General features: G+C 35.1%; 1 protein-coding gene across 4 annotated transcripts in view; it reads right to left on the reverse strand.

Annotated features, from left to right (window-relative positions):
- Positions 1-214: 214 nt before the first annotated feature.
- The window catches only part of G3BP2 (G3BP stress granule assembly factor 2), a 30,436-nt gene continuing 11,518 nt past the window's right edge, over positions 215-19,132 (reverse strand). For 2 of the 4 annotated variants that reach the window (XM_027087625.1, XM_027087622.1), the window contains exons 2-12: positions 15,739-15,857; positions 13,315-13,396; positions 12,365-12,538; positions 11,746-11,836; positions 10,930-11,032; positions 10,242-10,422; positions 9,153-9,251; positions 4,899-5,001; positions 3,575-3,703; positions 2,895-3,013; positions 215-2,555 (exon numbers count right to left, since the gene is read on the reverse strand). In XM_027087625.1, coding sequence (XP_026943426.1) covers positions 2,283-2,555; positions 2,895-3,013; positions 3,575-3,703; positions 4,899-5,001; positions 9,153-9,251; positions 10,242-10,422; positions 10,930-11,032; positions 11,746-11,836; positions 12,365-12,538; positions 13,315-13,396; positions 15,739-15,833 — 1,449 coding nt within the window. In that variant the 5' untranslated portion in view covers positions 15,834-15,857 and the 3' untranslated portion in view covers positions 215-2,282. The remainder of the gene's footprint in view (positions 2,556-2,894; positions 3,014-3,574; positions 3,704-4,898; positions 5,002-9,152; positions 9,252-10,241; positions 10,423-10,929; positions 11,033-11,745; positions 11,837-12,364; positions 12,539-13,314; positions 13,397-15,738; positions 15,858-19,132) is intronic. The other 2 variants (XM_027087626.1, XM_027087623.1) reach the window with 1 other exon arrangement.

A 19,132-nucleotide genomic window follows, 5' to 3' on the forward strand; every position in this document is an offset into this window, starting at 1 on the left:
TCATGGTATGTAAAGACTGAAGCTGAATGGCTCTTTGCTTTAATTTTCTATTACACTTAACATTTGTCATTAGTTTTGGTGCCAGAAGTTTTCATGGGTGGCAGGGCAATATCTTGGATTGGAAATTTTATATATATATATATATATATATATATATATATATAAATAAAATAAAATGGGAAGGAGAAAGAAATGAAAGAGGGAATATATGCTATAAAAAACAAAACACTGACAAGAAACCACTCATTTAAAAGCAGTTTGAATACAGGCTTCAAAACTCAAAAGTAATTTTCTGGTAATAACTTCAAGTACTATACATCAGAAAGTGTAAAAGTATTTCAAACAGGAAAAAAATCCTTAACCCCCCCAAAATGGAAACTGAGAAATCTGTGTCCCCAAAATATACGCAATAGTGCAAGACTTTTCCTCGAACATGGAAGACCTCATTCAAGGGGGAAAAAAAGGGACAGGTTTAATTTTACTTATACCGCCCAGTACATGAAAAACAAAATATGTGCATCATTTGCTAGGTTACTAAACAGCAAACACAGTTCCATAATTCAGAACCAGTTTGCTATCATGTCAAGTGCATTTTTTGTTTGTTTTTACTAAGATAGAATGGAGAAGTCTTCCATGCTAACAAGCAGCTTTAAGTGGTCACACTTATTTACCCCACTCCTAGCCTGAAACATCCAGAAACTAGTAGGTACTACATGCTCCAAGCATAAAATTGGATATCCTTTTGTCATACTTGTGGTTTACTGGAACTTGCTATAAAGACAGACAATAATCCAGCAGCTACAAACTCTGCTCACAGAATTGTTTAGAAATTCATGTAAAAATAAAAGATGTCGTCCCAGACTTAAATTCAGAGCCACTCGGGTGCTGACATCAGTTCAAGAATTGTGCAAAATGAATGACAGTTCCCTGCCCCCCAAATAGAAATGCAAACACTTAAGAGCTGCTGTTCTTTTCTCTGAAAATTGCAGTATCCTCACTCCAGGTTTACTTGCCATTTATGGAATCTGACTGCTTTTAAAATGTCACTAAAAATGTGCATCAAGTTGATTGACTTTTCCAGCACCTCTCAAGTGATATGCTTCAACGTTCACATTCAGGCTAACAGAAAAGTCAACAAGAGACTTACTCAAATAACTGACTTCCTCCTTCCCCCTCCCTCCCAAACACACAAGACTCCCTCCCACAGAGAACACAAAGTTGTTAACTGAAGAACAAGGTAAATAATATGCTAGTCAATTTTACTGATTTTAAAGATACTGCAATTTTTATACACTTCAATGATTTTTCAACATTTTGTAGCTGTTTGGCTTTGCAGCACAGCAATTCATACACTATACTGTACAGAATTACCAGCAAGACTGGAATGATGTATTAATAGAAGGCACCATCATGCTTATTACATTACCAGAGAACAAAATACAGTAAAGACAATTTTCACTGTACACAGCTTAAAGAAAGGAAACGGGGGAGGAGGAGTGTGTTGAGCAGCCAGCCATCCCTGTACTGAAGAGGGGCAGGTAGAAAAATCTTAGATATGGAGCTACTAAATCTGGTCTAATATTCAAGACCATAGCATTTGAAGTTCGGATTTTTGTTATTTAGTTCATAACTAAATGATTTCCTTCTGGAATACACTTGTAGTCTTGTTAAGGTTTATGTATACACACGCTGGTCACAGCAAGCAGGTAAAAATGCCCTCATCATTTCACAACTATGCGCTACTGGAAAAAAAGATGAAAGATTTTCTCCCCTGTTGCCTCCTTTGCAGATGTCAATGTTAATGAGTTCAGAGTACCCATTAGTGCATAACAAGTTTCTGTTGGTTTGTATTTTTGGGGGAAGCCAAGGAAAAAGGCAAGATTCTCCAATTGCACAAATTGCACTATTTGTGTTTCCAACATTAATAGGCAGAAACAGTAACACTTAAACAAAATGTGCAGCAGAGGATTTTTTTTGACTCAAAGGACCTGAATTCAGTTGGGCATGTCCTTTTAAGTTCATTTTGTTGCAGATAGTTTAAGATATGGTCATTTCTCAGTCCTTAATTCTCCAAGTCTAGATTTATAAATTAACAATGCGAATCCTGTTGTAAAACTGGGGAAATAATGTCCACCTCAATTTAACTGATAACCAAAAGATGCTTTTCACATCAAAGAAATGATCAAAAAGGCTGTGTCACATTCCAAAGCCAAAAAAAATTAACAAGAATGCAAACACGATGAATAATGTACCACTGCCAAAACTTTGCCAACAGTGGAGCCTCAGCGACGCTGTCCTGTGAAGCGGCCTTCCATCTGCCCGGTTCCTCTCCCAGAGCCAAGTTTCTGTGCCATGCCACCTCTTGGAGGGGGTCCTCTTCCATCCCGGTCCCGCATCATTCCACCGCCCACTATTCCACGGGGACCACCAGGACCTCGATCATTGCGCCTAATATCCCTGCGATCATCACCACCACCTCGAGTTTCTCGCTCTCTGGCAGCTCTTGTCTTTTTCTCTTCCACGTTTAAACGTACTTCCCCTCGAAACATAATTGGCTTTACAAGGGAAGAAAAAATTTTACACGGGCAGGTTAGACAATAATAGTAATGTAGTATCATAAGTAAGTAAGAAAATCCAGGGAGACAAAAAAACTTTTCATGAAATTCTCAATATGCAACCTATTCCAACCTTCATTACCAGAGCAAATAATGAAATAAAGTTAAAACAATCCATACTTCAGACTTTAAAACTACTAACAAATCTTTATTCTTTGCATAAATACCATTTCACAGTAAACTATTTTTAACTTTACCATTTAAAAAAAGACTTTCTAAGTAATACTAAATACAACAGGAATAATAAAGTATTGAATTATGCCCTTTAAAGTCACTTACTTTTGCAATTAAGATTCTCTGAACTGGTTCAGAGTCATGAAAAACCACAAAACCAAAATTTGGAAGCTTTCCCCCAACACCCTTGGTATTGATGCGAAGTTCCACAACGTTTCCAAAACCTGTGAAAATATACATTACACCAAGGGTTAAATAGTTTAACAGAATATTTTGTGACTTTAATTGTTCAGGATGAAATACCTTAATCTCCTTGATCCATTTCAAAACAAAAGTTGCAAGCTGCTATACCCAGTGACAATTAAGGTACATTCACTCTTACAGGTCATTTACTTAAGATGCCAATAAAAACTAGCTTGTTTTGTCACCCTTCTGCATCTTTATTACTCCTTTCTAAAGGGAAGTTACCTACACAGTTTCAGAGACAATGTTATTTTCTATTTCTGACTTGAATTTGCCAAATGAATCCCATTTCCAAATCTAAGACTGATTCATCCAGCTCTTTCTTCTAACCTCTACAGAACCAGGCCAGTCAACACTCAGTACAGTCACTGAGAAACATCTGGTACAACCTTCTACACCCTTCTGATCAAAGTGATTAGTACCTAGAGATATACATAGTACAGAGAGGTAAATGTTTTTTTAAAAAAATCCTCAATACACTATGAAAAGAGTTCTCTTCTCCTCCTGCTTAATTTTACAATAAAGCAAAATAAACTACTTACTCATGAAGAACTCTTTCAGTTCATTTTCATCAATATCGTGTGGCAAGTTACCAACAAAGAGTTGATGACTATCTGGATAGCGAATTATTCTACGGTTATCAGCTTCATTCTGTTCAATATCTCCTCTGCCTGAGAAAAGGAATAGAGCAGATATTAAAGTTTACAATGTCATACAAAAAATAGCTCAAAGCAATGAATGTTAAAAAAAAAAACTTGATATTCCTGTTTTAGTTTATTTAATAAGCTCCTTCAACAGAGGTGGAAATGCCTATTATTAGTAGGTTAGTTAGAAAAAAACATGACACTGACTAGATTGCTGAAGTCCCTTCTTCTAGGTCTACTGGTCTGATTATATGAAAGCCAAATACTAGCAGTACCAGTATTCCTCCTTAACCAAACTCCTGCCATCACCGAGAAACCAAATAGATTTCAGATAGTGAGGTATACTTGTACTAAATAATTTAGTATTTTGAAATTCACAAATTAATCTTTGGTTGTATAAAATTATAGCCAAATCCATAAATTTAATAGCAATAACATCTCATTTATATAGCCTTTTATACACATAAGAGTGCTCTTATATGTATACACATAAAATCTTATCTGATCCTCCCAATGACACAAGGAACACAATGAGGCATATAAAGAAAGGCATCACACAGGAAAAATGTGTGTAGTAACTGAATGGTATAAGAGAAGCTCCTGATTTAAGGGTCTCACCCGAGATCATAAACTCAATCACTGACAAAGCTAGGATAAACCCCAGCTCCCATGACTTATAGCAAATCACTTATTTTATTTTGTGGGAAAAAATTACATTTTCTAAATTTGATGTATACATCTCCCACCTCCTCCCAAAAGCAATCTAAACATACTTATAGAATTCAAACAGAGGTTCTACATATATTAACTAACAATGGAAACAAGTCAAAAATCATGACAACTTACTTAATACCTAAGACAATCAAAATAAGAAGAATCAGGGTGTGCTTATTGTTTATCTGTGAAGAGATAAGAGTGCTAAGTAAGAGAGTAGGTTATTGGCAGCTCGGTTTTGAATTCTTAGAACCAGTGACAATAACCAAATAAAATGTGTCTCTAAATTCTTTTACACCTTCAAAATACATGTCTCTATGGCATGTCAACTAATCTTCCCCTCAAAGTTGTTTTGCCCAGGCTATATTTAGCAGGTTACTTAAGCCTTTAAGCAGTTTGGTACTAAAAAAGGATTTGCATATAAAACACATTATAATTTTAAAAAAATTTTTTTAAGTTCGGTCTTCAACTTTTCAAGTGCTGAAGGCCACAGAAGGGGCTGACTCACCTGGTCTTGGTCCTCTAGGAGGGAAACCGGGTCGTTCTCTAGGTCGCTGTTCACGCACACGAGGTGGCTGAGACTGAACTTCTGGTTTAGCTTCCACTCTCGGCTAAAATACAAGGGAAAAAACACATTATAAAGAAACACATTCCACAGGAGAAAAACAACTAAAGAAACAACCAAGGCATAATGGTCATTTTAAGTTCAGAATATTTTTAACATAGTGTCCTATATATGTGAAACATAAATTTTTATAAAGATATTCTGTACCAATCTAGGACTGTAGGGTAAATTTTATTTTCTCACTCAAGGCTATAACTCACAATAAGCTGCTTTTTATTTACAACCATATTTTTTCAATAAAGTTACATCCACATTGAGATAGCATAAAAGGTATCGCTACAAAATTCAAAAATGCAAGATGAGCCACTCCATGTAAATACATATACAAAATAAAAAGCCATCTTTATCTTAGGAAGACAAGAATATGACACATCCTTTCTAATTCTCTAGTATGCTGCCCTTCAAATTTAATAGTGCTCAGCAATATCTTCTAAACCCCATCCCGTAATTTTATTTAAAAAATCCATATTTTGATAGTTCAAAATATACAATTTAGTGTACTCTACCATCTAAAAATACTATCTTTAAGTTAAAATGCACATAAAAAAAACCAAGATAGAACGTGTTGATAGCATCTCAAATAGTCAAAGAAGTCCTTTAGCTCCCTATTGTTCTTCCTAATGGGGGAGGTGTGCATTTATTTAAGGACTAACCCCAACAATATTTCTTAATTAATTCTTGGGCGTGGCAGGGGAAGTAATAGTTCATTTTAAGGTACCCTCCAAAAGTTTCTGCTAACTGCTAAATTGAACACATATATTTAAAGTAACTATGCTAAAAACAAAATGACATCTGCATCTACTATTACCTTTTCCTTAATACATTGGCATTTTCAGTATTCCCAACCTCTTCAGGCTGTGTCTATTGCCTAAATATTTATGGTCCGAGGAAAAGACAAAATACACGCACCTGCAAAGGATGCTGAAAACCCTCAGCAGGAATATGAAGAATGTATCCTCAAATCAGAAAGCTAGTAATTTCAGTCCTATCTTTATGGCTGATCATCTCTGAGTACCTCAGCCCAGGCAGTGGCTCAAACTCTTCCATAATTTATATAGCCGGGATATTATAATTTGCAAGGACACATTTTGATACAAGGAGATATGTTTCTTTCAAAAACAACCATTTGTTATAATTTCACCCACTGTAACCAAAAGGTATATTATCTCCTACCCTAGCAGTTTTTAACAGATTTGCCTGTCTCCCCCAATTGTTTTTCTTCCATATAGATTTCCCATTTCCCTCAAAATGAAGTTGCTTTCCATGTTCTAGAATTTTGCTAGTTAAAAAAAAATTTTTTAATGTTTAATTTTCCCAGGTTTTTAGTATGTATTTATTCCTACAATGACCATATCTTAATTTATTTCGACACCAGATAAAGAACCAAGCACAGTGCCATTAGACATAGATGTTCCGTAACTATTGGTTCATTTAAAATTAAATTACATTTTTAGTTCTCTAACAAAACATGTAGGAGAATGTTCTATGCCTGACCAGGGGCCCTAAGTTACAGCCCTGAGACCACTTCTATCTGTATTTAGAATTTAAGACTACATAATAATTTGACCGAAAATGTGATGCCTGAAAAAGGTAGTTATTTAGAAATTTCAGCTAAGCAGGGCAGGGCCTAAAAGCAAAACTTACTTCAGTATGAAAATAAAACAGAATTAAAGGAGATTCTCTAACAAAGTCTGACGAAGCTAGTATGTTTAATAAATTAATAAAAATAGCAAATGTACACCTTTTAATTTAAATGTCTCAGAAAAACCTCGACTCATTCAAACCAAGAAAAGGAATTCTGGCTGACCGATTCAGATTCTTTTCAAAACAGATTACTGAAACAAAAATAACTGCAAGTAACAAAACAAAAAAGTTCTTCATTATCCTTTAAGGATTTAAAATTTAAAACCACAAATTTAAGTGCCAACATCTTACAAATAATCCACACATTAATTTAGCAACCTGACTTTTAGATATTAGATGATGCCAATACAGGAAAAATGAGACCAAAAAAAATTATCACAATTTCTTTCAGTAACTGATTACTGTATGTCAACTAAGCCAGCTGGACGCTTACAATTCTTCAGGCTCAATTTCATGAAAACTATTGGCTCCAAGGAGGTAAAAATAACTAAGATACCACATACTACTTTAGGGCCTTACAATTAACTCCATGCAACCAAAAAGTGTGCTCGCATGACAAATTCCACAAATGAAAATCAAATAGAATATGAAATAAACATGAAACCATCAAATCAAATCAACTCAACAGCAGGTAAAACCACAACTAATATGTACTTCAACTGCACATAAGCTATTTAAATGAACTAATCGACTTCTAAGAAATTTACCAAGAAATTAACTTACCTACTTCTATATTAATGCCTACCAATACCCTGGAATTAGATTTAATTCTCCTTTTATTAATAATCTATGCTAAAAGTGTTAAGGAAATGGATACTACACCAAAGTGACAAAATAAAATCGAAGGGTTTATTAAATCAAGTGGAAAAAATCATGAATCCATTCTAACATAGCTTAAGGAGATCAGAAAGTTCTTTTAAGGTTTAAATTATAAATGTTTAAAATTTTGTTTTAATAAGGGGGTAGGCTGGGAATCAGTCTCTTACAATTTTTTTTTAAAACTTAAAAATTTTTTTCCCCCTGGATAAGAGGTTAGAATCTAATATAATGTAATTTAGACATGGCTTAGACATAGATAGCACTCTTCTTTGATGTAAATAGAGATACATTCCCCTCCAAGGGCTAAAGAAACCTATAGGCTTCCATGAGTGTCCAACTGCATAAATTCGAAGCCCTAGTTTTTTATTTACATAGCTATCTGACCTTGGGTGAAGTTCTCTAGCCCTTAATTTACTTATCTGTAAAACAGGAATAATAACAGTAACCATACTCACAGGGTGGTTGTGAGGATTAGATAAGAATAAATATTACGTGCTAGTGCTTTGCACAATGTCTGGTGCCACACTAAAGGTGTAAGAGGTATAAGCTACTCGAACTTTTAACTAGCAGTGAGTTTAAAATAAATGTAGCCAACTCTCTGAAATTAAGTAACAACCCAAAGGATTCCTAATGCAAATCTGATAAGAAACCAAGCATTTCAAAAAAAAAAAAATCCGTTAAGTCACTTATTGAGTCTTCAGATGGGTAGAAAAGCAGTCAATACGTGGCAAATTAATCTTCTGCGTTAAGACAGAATTCTAGTTTGTGATCTGAGGTAATTACTCAATATTTCCTGAATATCTAGCTGAAAAAAAAAAGGGATCACGAGGTTATGTATCCTATTACGTAGCTGATTATGCATACAACACCAGAAAGGCTGTCTATTACTAGCTACTTTTGAAATCTCAAAGTTTCACTGTTTAGAGCATATAAAGAGGTATATAAACACAATTTTATGTGCACTAACCATTCTAAATGTAAATTTTCTAGTGGAACGAAGTTTGATTCAAAATGTAGGGGAAAGTATTGGACACCCTGTAACTATGCCTATTAACTTTAGAATTTAGTTAATTCTACACTACACCTAATAAACTTATTAGGTAGCCAGTGTCTTATTTTCAATGTTTTTGAAAGCTCTGAAATGGGTAAGATGACAAACAGACAAAAAGCAGAATACTAGAATGATTAGTTAAGGTGAACACTACAGTCATAAGTTGGTACAGGCTTCAATTAAACAGTATGAACCACTTACAGACTGAAAGCTTAGGCAGTGTATTTTTTTTAGAGTTTTTTCTATTTTTAAAAAACAATGATTCTTTATAATGCCATACTACTTTGTGCCTTTCCAAATTTCTTCCCTAAAATATTTTTGCTAAATAAAATTCTAAATTTTTAAAAAGGATATTTTTTTGGTTATTTTAAGAAGGCTGTTAAATGACAATATATATTGGTAAAACTAACTTAATCTGTATTTGACACACCCAAACCCCAAATACCACCTATGTAGATGATGAATGGAGATTTGGCAATTAAAGTGGGTGCACTGACATTTAATACAATTTTTTTGTATATTTAATCCATAATTTCTGATTGACTCATTTTAAAAAGTATAAAAAAGATAAGCAATTGGCAATGTAACAAGGATACAATCCAATGTGTTCACAGATTGGTTACCTGTGAGACTGGTGCTTTAACATGGGGTGGAATTCCAGAGGAAGAAACAGTACCACTAGGAGGCAGGTTTTTACTGGTCACTGAAGCCCAGGAGAAAGCCTGCAGGAAATGCAACAAACCTAGACTACTAATCATGGAAAACCACCAACATTCCTATAGGGAAACTTCCAAATATATATTTTCTTTTCATTTCTAAACTACTGTTCTATATTGGAGGACTCCTAAAAGAAAGGCACACACACACATGCCAGTCTATGTGCCAGCTTTCAAAATCTCATTATGCAAGATTATTTGACTGTTTTGTCTGAACTACTAAATAAATCCACAAGCAAGTTCCTATATGCTCTAAAGAGATGAGCAAGTGGCAAACAAAACCACTAACAACTACACATGCTAGAAAAATAAGAACCTAATAGAACCAATTTCTTTCCCCCGTTGGGGGAAGATAAGGTGTTGTGATGGTGTCAAGGGGAGAGGGGAAGGATAGGAAAGAAGAAAGTACTAGCTGGAAAGTTTAACAGACATTCACAAATTGAACAAGGAATCTCCTTCTCTCACTACGCAAATATACTTTAACCTTCTACTTTACAGAAAGATAAAACGTGTTTTAGGTAGGTTTAAATGATACACTATGGGTGTCACTCATGTTTCCAAGATAGTTTAATTGGTGTAGTAAGGAAATTGTTCCCATTTAAACCAGAAATAACTTGTATCACTTCTCTTAGCAATAGGCCAACTTGTTTTAAGTTGGCAAATTGCATGACTCCTGTTGCATCCGTGCATAGAGGACTTAATACAGAATGGAAGAGCAACTCTCAGTTTTAGTACATGGACTAGAAGATACTAAACACTGCACACAGACAAGGATTCATCTTAAATTTTACCCTGAGGGGTGCTTTTTAGGGGGTGAAAATACGATAAAATTTCCTCAGAATTACCAAAAAAATCCCCACAGCTTCTTTCATATACATAAAAACAGCATAGCTTACTATTAAACAATTTAATTAACAGAACAAAGGTCATGCTTCATTAATGGCACCAAATAAGACAGTGTGACGTCACAGGTGTGAAGAGCTCCTCTGCTCTAACCTTTGGTGGTTCCTGTGGCAGAGACACAGGCTCAGCGGGTGGAGGAGAAGCGGACTTCTCCTCTAAGTCCTCCAAGTTCTTCTCCTCCGCTTGCGGTTTCTGCTCTTCAGTCTTTGTTTCAGATTCTGGCTCAGGTTCAGGTTCATGAGACGATTCTTCCAATGGCTCCTCTATGCCATTACTACAATAAAATATTTTGTTCACTTTTCAGTATGAGTGAAATGATCAATTCAAATAAAATTCTGCATTTCTCTAATTTAATGGGCATAACTAGTAATAAGCTGTTTTGAAGCAAAAGTCCATTGAGAACTAGAAGGCAGAGGGAATAATACTCTCAAGCAGCATTTCTTTAACATAATTTAAAAACTGAATTACTAAAAATGTTTACTTTAATACTAACTATAAACAAACCGCATATTCAAAAAATAAAATGCTTACTCTGTGTTGTCCCAAACACAATGCATTACCAGCAAATGATCAGTTTTGGGCCAAACCAAATTCAATTTTTCAATTAAATAAAACAATGCTTTCCATATAGAATTTACTTTGCATATACATAGTAAATTCTCAAATGCTGGTTTCACAGCTTTAGCAAAATTTACTTTCAACAATAATTCGAGGAACAAAAACCAGCTTGCAACTACATTATAGTTTAGACCAAATTTGGCCTTGCAGACACTATTCTTACGTCACAGGGTGAGCTTCATAGTAACCACTGCTAGCATTTTCTTGCACAGGTTCTGGAGATGGTTGCCTTTCTTCTTGTTCCTCTTCTACTTCATCTTCTGATTCTGAAAATACATAATATACCATATCTCATCTTAAGAGGATTTAATACACAATTTGATATATGTATTTTTAATGTTTAAAGAAGTCATGATATTTCTTACAAAGGCACTTAATTGCAATATTCCTTGTTCTCTTAAACTGAAGAGCAAGCCAGATGAATTTTGGAATTTACTCTATTTTTTAAAAAGGCCTATTAGTAACAGGGAAGGGTAGGAAAAAATGCTATTAAAGTCATAACTCAGTTTCCTTCGTCACATCGATTCAATGGAGGAATAATTGTAAAGAAAAGGAAACAAGCTGATGTATATCAACGGAAGATCAATTAAATAATTATGGTATAGCCAAAAAAAAAAAAAAAAAAAAAACCCAGCCAACAAAGATATATTAAGTGAAAAAAAGCAAGCATTGAGCCAGTGTACTTCCACTTTTATAAAAGTACTGATCAGTACGGAATACAACAAAATTCTATAATAGGCACCAAACTCTTGGTTATCTATAGAGGATGAAATTGAGGGAAATTTTTCACTTCCTATGTATGATTTTTATGTAATTTCATGTAATGAACTATTTCTTTTACAACAAGAACAAGAACAAAAAGGAGAAAAGGGAGTTTGACTCAGTTACGGCAGAGGCAAATTTCTTTAGTTTCACACTTTCCATGTCCTTAAAGAGTACTGATACTGACAAAACCCTTATATATTCAAAGTAACCTCACCTTCATCAAGTTCTGGTTCAGAATCACCAAATACTTCATCTTCATAACGAAACATATCATTGTGAACATAAAACTTATTTGGAACAGATCCCTATAGGAAAATAACATCCAAATATTCCATAAATACCCATAAATGTGGTATTACATAAATACAACAAATAAACAATTTCTATTTTAATAATACAGAAATGATATAGACTGAAAATAATTTTCCAAAGTTGAACATGCTCTGATGTTAATATAAAGTAAATTACAGAAGATCACTCAAGGAATACTGAAACTCAAGAAATGGCTACTCGATATAATAGAACCAGGACCAATTAACAAACAGAATTTTTCCATTTTGTTTAATATGTAACCTATTAAATAATAACATACTTTTAATATTATTTCTATAATCTTAATCATCTATTTACACATTAGTATCAGGATCTCATTTTTACTTCTAAATAGTCAAAGCACACACACAAAGCTCAAATAAATTAATCAACAGGTCATATTTCTCAAAATATGTTACATGCATACCTATGCCTGCAAGAAGAAACTCTGGCCACTTCAAGCAACTAGTCACAGTAAAATGAAATCATGTAAGTGAAAATTAATTGAAATGAAAACTTACTTCAGGAGCCAGAACAAAGGTTTGCATAAACTTCCTCTCTGGCTGTCCACTATTAGACAGCAAACCCATGACCTGGACCACTACTCCATCACTCAAGGTTGCATGAGCATCCACATGACGAATTTTAGTATGACATTCGCTGAAGTTCAGAGATAATACTTTGTGGTGTATATCCTTTATTAGGAGAAGAAGGTGGGGTGGAAATACAAACTCATGATACTGCATTACCTATTAAATACTACAGACTTTGATTTCCTCGCAACTCTAGAATATTAACTGCCTCATTTGAATCCATTCCACCATGCTAGGCATTACTGACAGGCTAATGTTCCTAGAACCACTAGTTTCAACATGTCACCGCTCTATACAAGAAATCACAATGGCTGTCTCATATTATAGGCTTTGTGCAGCTTTCTCCCACTGTTCCATATTAAGTACTAGTCATTCACGTAAACTGTGTTGACTACTCCTTGACCTTGCACCTAACTTTACTGCTTGTCTGCTGATGCCATTTCTCCTACTTTCAATTTCCTCTTGTTTGGTAAGGCCAAAACCTATCATTCAGAGTCTGCTGGAAGTCCCACATCCTCTACAAAGTCATAAGGAGTATATACTCCTATGCACTCCTGTAACATAACGTTTAGACCACATTTCTATAAATGCTATATATTGTCTCAACTATTTCATGTATAAAATACACCAAGGATATTAAAATGTTCCATTTTCTCTTTTGTATCCATGCCAGTGTAATACCCGTGCTTCGTACAAAATCAATGCTTGTAAGAACTCAAAGCACATCCGATGACTACTGTAACACAATTCTAGTACAGCTGATTACATTCAAAAAGAAATCCATTGGCACAAGAAGCTATTTTCCAAATCTCTATCTTACCTCAAAAAAAAAAAAAAAAACTAAAGTAATCTAAAATGCATATGAAATTGATACTTACATTTTGGCCATAAACTGCCTCCTGGGGCTTTCCACTAGCATCTACTCCACCATGAACATAAGAAGAATTCCTGCCATAAAACCTGTAAAACCATTGATAATTATTGACATTCAGTTGTGAAGAGAAGTGTAAGAGGCAGTAGAGTTCTCGTGTCAAACGGACCTAGTTTCCAGGTCAGGTTCTGTCACTCATTAGCTATGTAATCTTGAGACTTACAGTCCTTAAAGTTCAGTTTCCTTGGTTATAAAACAGAACAAGAGTAACTTCTCCATAGAGTTGTTGTAAGGATTAAATGAGTAATGACACAGAATTCTTAGTGTGCCTGGCACACTAAACATACACTCAGTCATTAGCTATTCTCATCTAATTCTTACCATATCTATATTTTGTTAAGTGGAAAAATGAGATATTCAAAATATATTCTAAACACTGATGCTGTAGTTAATTTACCCATTTTTTCCCCATCAGATACAGAAACTCAATTATCTAAATTTGTTTGGGAATCAGATACTGTTTAACATTCATTCTACCGAGAGTTCCAAATGATTACTAATTCCAAAGGCTTAGGTTAAAAGTTTAGATTTAAGTTAACTGAAATAGTTCAGAGACTAAGTTAAAAAAAAACTACATTATTTCAGCATCTAGTTTCTCAATTATATTTTTATACTGCTCTTAAGTACATGACAGTTAGTGTTTCTCTGGTATTACCTAAAGCAATTAGAATTAATATCTTCCTAAATTAAGGTTATCAACATGCAAAGTTAATTTTTTCGTAAAGAGAACTCGGCTCCTGCTGTAATAAAACATGTAAGACTTCCTCCATGCCAAGCAATGTTCTCAGTGCACTACATACATATTGATTCATTTTACTCTCCTAACACCTCAGGAGTAAGTGCTATTATCTAAATGAACAAACTGGAGTTCAAAGAGGTTGAATTAACTCCTCAAAGGTCACACACCTATCAAGCGGGGGCAGCTGGCTCCAGAGTCCATGCTTTTAACCATTACCCATATTTTTAAGTTTATATTATTTCCTCTCATGTACTACTGGCAAGCATGTAAAAGGCTACCATTTTTCTGGAGGACAATCTAGCCGTATAAGAAAAGCCTTAGAGATAGTCATACCTTTGACTTAACAATTCTACTTCTAGGAACTTAGCCTAAGAAAATAACTAGAAAGGTGCACAAAAATGCATGTGTAAGGATATTCATTAGTGTTAATAAGTGAAAAATTAAAAACAAACTAAATGTTCATTAACAGGGAAATCTGTTACATAGCTAAGTATAAAACAGAAGTTTGTGCTGTTATTTGAAATGATGGTAGAGAGCCTTGTTTTTCCTTGTTAAAAAAAAAGAAAGCTAAAAATGCTAATGCCTACATTGTGAAGACTAAATTTCAGATAATAAAAGGCCTTATTAATTCCATTCTCCCTCAAATTCACATACCCTGTCAATAAGAATGTTTATTTTTATAATAGAAAATGTACAGGTATTCCTTTTGATGGGGGGCGGGACACGGGAGGAGGTGGTAGTTATATAAAAATACCCCCTGGGATAACATAGGGAGTATTACACACAGGTTTAACAATGGAGGGGCATAATGCAAAGTAAAACTTTAGAATGCCCAGCATGATTATAAAGAGAACCTATAGATAAAAGAATAAGTCCTTTTAACAGTCTTTCCCACATGAAGTGACAATGGTATATTTATCCTTAACTCACTTGGCTAGTGTGTTCTACAACAAATGTTTGCAGAGCCTAATACTTACAAAGGTCTCACTTATCTTCCACCTGTTAAAATAAACCAGGTAGAACAAAAATTATAAATACTACTCATAATATAAATCAATTTTATTTCAATCTCTGGGAAAAAAGAACCTTACAGATGTCCAACTCTTGCCAAAATAGTAAACAAGGCTACTGTTGCTGTTTTACCAAAGAATACTATCTTGTGGATCAATCAGAAGTAATTTTCACAAGTATGATCACTTAACTGATTCATTTCCTAACATTGCTAAAGACAACTCAAAAAAACCCCCAAAAAACAAAAAACCCCAAAGAACAAAAAACAAACTTAAGCCTGTGATTTCAATAAAGACTAGAACCCATTAGTTGGTCAAGTCTGTGGTTTTTATAAAAAAATGAAATATAAAATACCAAGAGTATGTAATTGTGTATATGTATGTGATGTGTACAGATGTGAATGTGTTATATAATGGGATATAATGTGAGGTGTTTTCCTTACTATAGATTTGAGTCAAAAAAACTTGAAAAAGACTGGTTTTAAGCCATCAGACTTAAAATACTGGGCGTGCTTTGCAAAGGTATTGTCAGGACATAAAACAGGAAAGACAAAATTTATATGTAGTCATATTCAAAAAAATAAAACCAAATAAAAATATCAAATATGCAATTAAAATTTACCTGTGTAAATATTCTGGAGCTTTATTCAGCAAAGTATAATATTGCCTCACAAACTCCCGCCCTACAAGCAGCGGACTGGGCTTCTCCATAACCATTTCTTTGCTGCACAATGTCAAATGCTAAGGGAGCAAACATAAGAATAATAACTATTAAAAGTCATCTTTGTTAAATTCCATGAAGTAAATCTTCTCAGCCATTCAACCATTTATTAAAAAGTAACTACAACAGCAAAATAATAAATTCCAAACAACTACTGATAATCTCCAACATCTGCCATCTCCCCTTTGTCTCTACTTCTTGATCTCCCTATCCTTCAATACAGGGGGAAGTAGCATAGCTCTCTTTCTAATTCCCAAGAGTCCCAGCGCTGTCTCAGACTAGGGGCACCATAATAAAGTCTTCCCACGCATAGTATCTTTTTCCTTTGGGGACCATTATCTCCTACATTCTTGGATTCCAACAGTTTATTTTTGAAAACTAGGCAGAGGGCACAAATCGGGACTTGGTGATTACATTTATCACAGACAGTACTGATTTTTGTCTTCTTTGTACTCTCTCCTTCTAGGGATTAATTTCACTGTTTTCAAAATGATAATGATTATGATTAAAAATCAGCAATAACCTCAACACTCAGATAATGGTTTTTTACATTTGGTGTATGTCTTTCTAACCTTTCTTGCTATTAATTACCTAATTACATGCCAGGCACTGTTTACAGTAAATGGGATAACATAGTGAACAAGACTCTAGCCCTCAGGAGTATATAGTCTGTCATGGAATACAGACAAGCAAACGGAACAGAATAGGTTAGGTGCTATGATAAAGTATCTCTAAGCCCAAAATCTCAAAGATAACGTCAAGGAAATCAAGTACGAAATAAAAATAGAAACACAACCTTTCATCATTTAAAGTAAATGATTTATATGTTTATAGCCCCTCAAATAGTAAAAATTATAACATTAGGAATTGGAGAAAAGGGAAGAGAAAAAAAGAAAATTTAAATATTACTTGTTTAAATATATATATATATATATATATATATATATATATACACACATACACTATATACATGTGTGTATCTACTGGGTAAATCAGGATGCAGTTTAAATTCCTGTTAACAAATAAGTTTCAACGTAGGTTTCTTTTTCTTTTTCTTTTTGGCTGCACCACGTGGCTTGCAGGACCTTAGTTCCCTGACCAAAGATCGAACCCACACTCTAGGCAGTGACAGCACGGAGTCCTAACCACTGGACTGCCAGGGAATTCCCTCAAAGTAGGTTTCCTTTAAACAAAAAATTTCACAAAGATAGCCCACCATAATCATTACAATTGTGATGCTGTTTTTAATTAAAGAAACAGATACCAGCCATAATGGAGCCTACAGATAAAACTCTACAATTCTAGTGACTCCCAACTCTACTTTTACATAATGCTCTATTAGATTCCCCGTTTCTCTTTTTCAACTGTCTTGCAACTCTCATTCGATATTAAAAAAAATGTATTTACATTTTTATATAATTCCTAACTCCTTTCAAAAATAATTAACTGCTTCCAGTGGCAGGGTCTGGGGAACGCACAGTGGCAAGAAGCCCTTGAAGCAGCCCAAGAAGCAGGCCAAGGAGATGGAAGAGGACGATAAGGCTTTCAAGCAGTAAAAAAAAAAAAAAAAGGAGCAGAAGAAGCTGGAGGTAAAAGTGAAGGCCAAGGGGAAGGGTCCCCTGGCCACAGGTGGAATTAGGAACTCTGGCAAAAACTAAGCTGTTCTTTATGCCTCAGGTGATGGTGACCCTTACTTCCACTGCTGTTTAAACACCTGAATTCTCTTCCATAACATCTGTTGCCACCTCTAGCTAGAATGAAGGGTTGTCTTGGAGCCTGTGGCACATTTTTTTCCTTAAATGTTCATACAGTGGCTCATCTCTTCAGTTCATCCTTAGCCACTTCTACCTTAGCTGTGAGGTCAAAGTAAACCCATCCCAGAATCCTGCCAGTCTGCTCTTCAACCTTTGTTCTACCTTGAATTCTGTACCATCTACAATCAAACCAACTCATTAAAAAAAAAAAAAAGTTAATCCACAAAGTAGAATCAGATACTGTCATTTCAGGTGCCATTAGTCTCCCCCAAACCGAAAAACCTCCAAATAGATGAACAAATTCTAATGCATAAAAGGACTCTCAGGACTTCCTTGGTGGCACAGTGGTTAAGAATCCACCTGCCAAAGCAGGGGACACAGGTTCGAGCCCTGGTCCAGGAAGATCCCACATGCCTCAGAGCAACTAAGCCTGTGCGCCACAACTACTGAGCCTGCACCCTAGAACCCATGAGGGGCAACTACTGAAGCCCACGTGCCTAGAGCCTGTGCTCCGCAACAAGAGAAGCCACTGACTGACAAGCTCACATGCCGCAAACTAGAGAAAGCCCGTGCGCAGCAACGAAGACCCAACACAGCCAAAAATAAATAAATTATTAAAAAACAAAAAGAACTCTCATTTGCTACATTTAAAGTAATGAAGCAGGGGACTTCCCTGGTGGCACAGTGGTTAAGAATCTGCCTGCCAATGCAGGGGACACAGGTTCCAGCCCTGGCCCGGGAAGATGCCACATGCCGCGGAGCAACTAAGCCTATGTGCCACAACTACTGAGCCTGCACTCTAGAGCCCGTGAGCTGCAACTCCTGAAGCCCGCGCTCTGCAACAGAAGCCACTGAAATGAGAAGCCCGTGCACCGCAACGAAGGGTAGCCCCCGATCACTGCAACTAGAGAAAGCCTGCCCACGCACAGCAACGAAGACCCAACACAGCCAAAAGTAAATAAATAAATTTATAAATAAATATTTTTTTAATTTAAAAAAGTAATGAAGCAAAAAAACAGTATTTTTATTTTGAATGATGGGGAAGGCTTAAGAACAGTAGACTCACCTAGTCAAATTTTATAAAATAACAAAAATGTGGAAATTTTACACATTTAAATACTGTAACAACTGATTTAAGCTGTGGGAAGATACTAACTTACCCTCTGAATAAAATAATTATGTACAAAATAATTTTGTTCAAATGGTTAATGACAAAAATACTATTAGGGATTGTTTCTGGGTTTGCAGATTCTTGTACTTCCTTCTTTTTTTGCCCAATTTCCAGATTTTCTACAGTGAGACTTTGTTATTTACCCCAATTTCCCATCACATTTATAAAGTACATATTCACCTACCATTTTTGTCACCTACATATAACCAAAGTGAAAAAAAAAAAGGTACCAATTACACATATCAATGTCAGAGAAAGGTCAAAATACACTAGAGTTACTGTAACAAAGTTCGGGAGAGGCTTCACATTGCCCACTACCTATACAGTCACTAAGGTTGATGGCCATAAGGCCATGATATCAATTTAGATC

The sequence above is a fragment of the Aethalodelphis obliquidens genome, unplaced genomic scaffold (assembly GCF_003676395.1).
Source record: "Aethalodelphis obliquidens isolate GAN/ISIS:26980383/991018 unplaced genomic scaffold, ASM367639v1 scaffold59, whole genome shotgun sequence".
In the NCBI taxonomy this organism is placed as follows: Eukaryota; Metazoa; Chordata; class Mammalia; order Artiodactyla; family Delphinidae; genus Aethalodelphis; species Aethalodelphis obliquidens.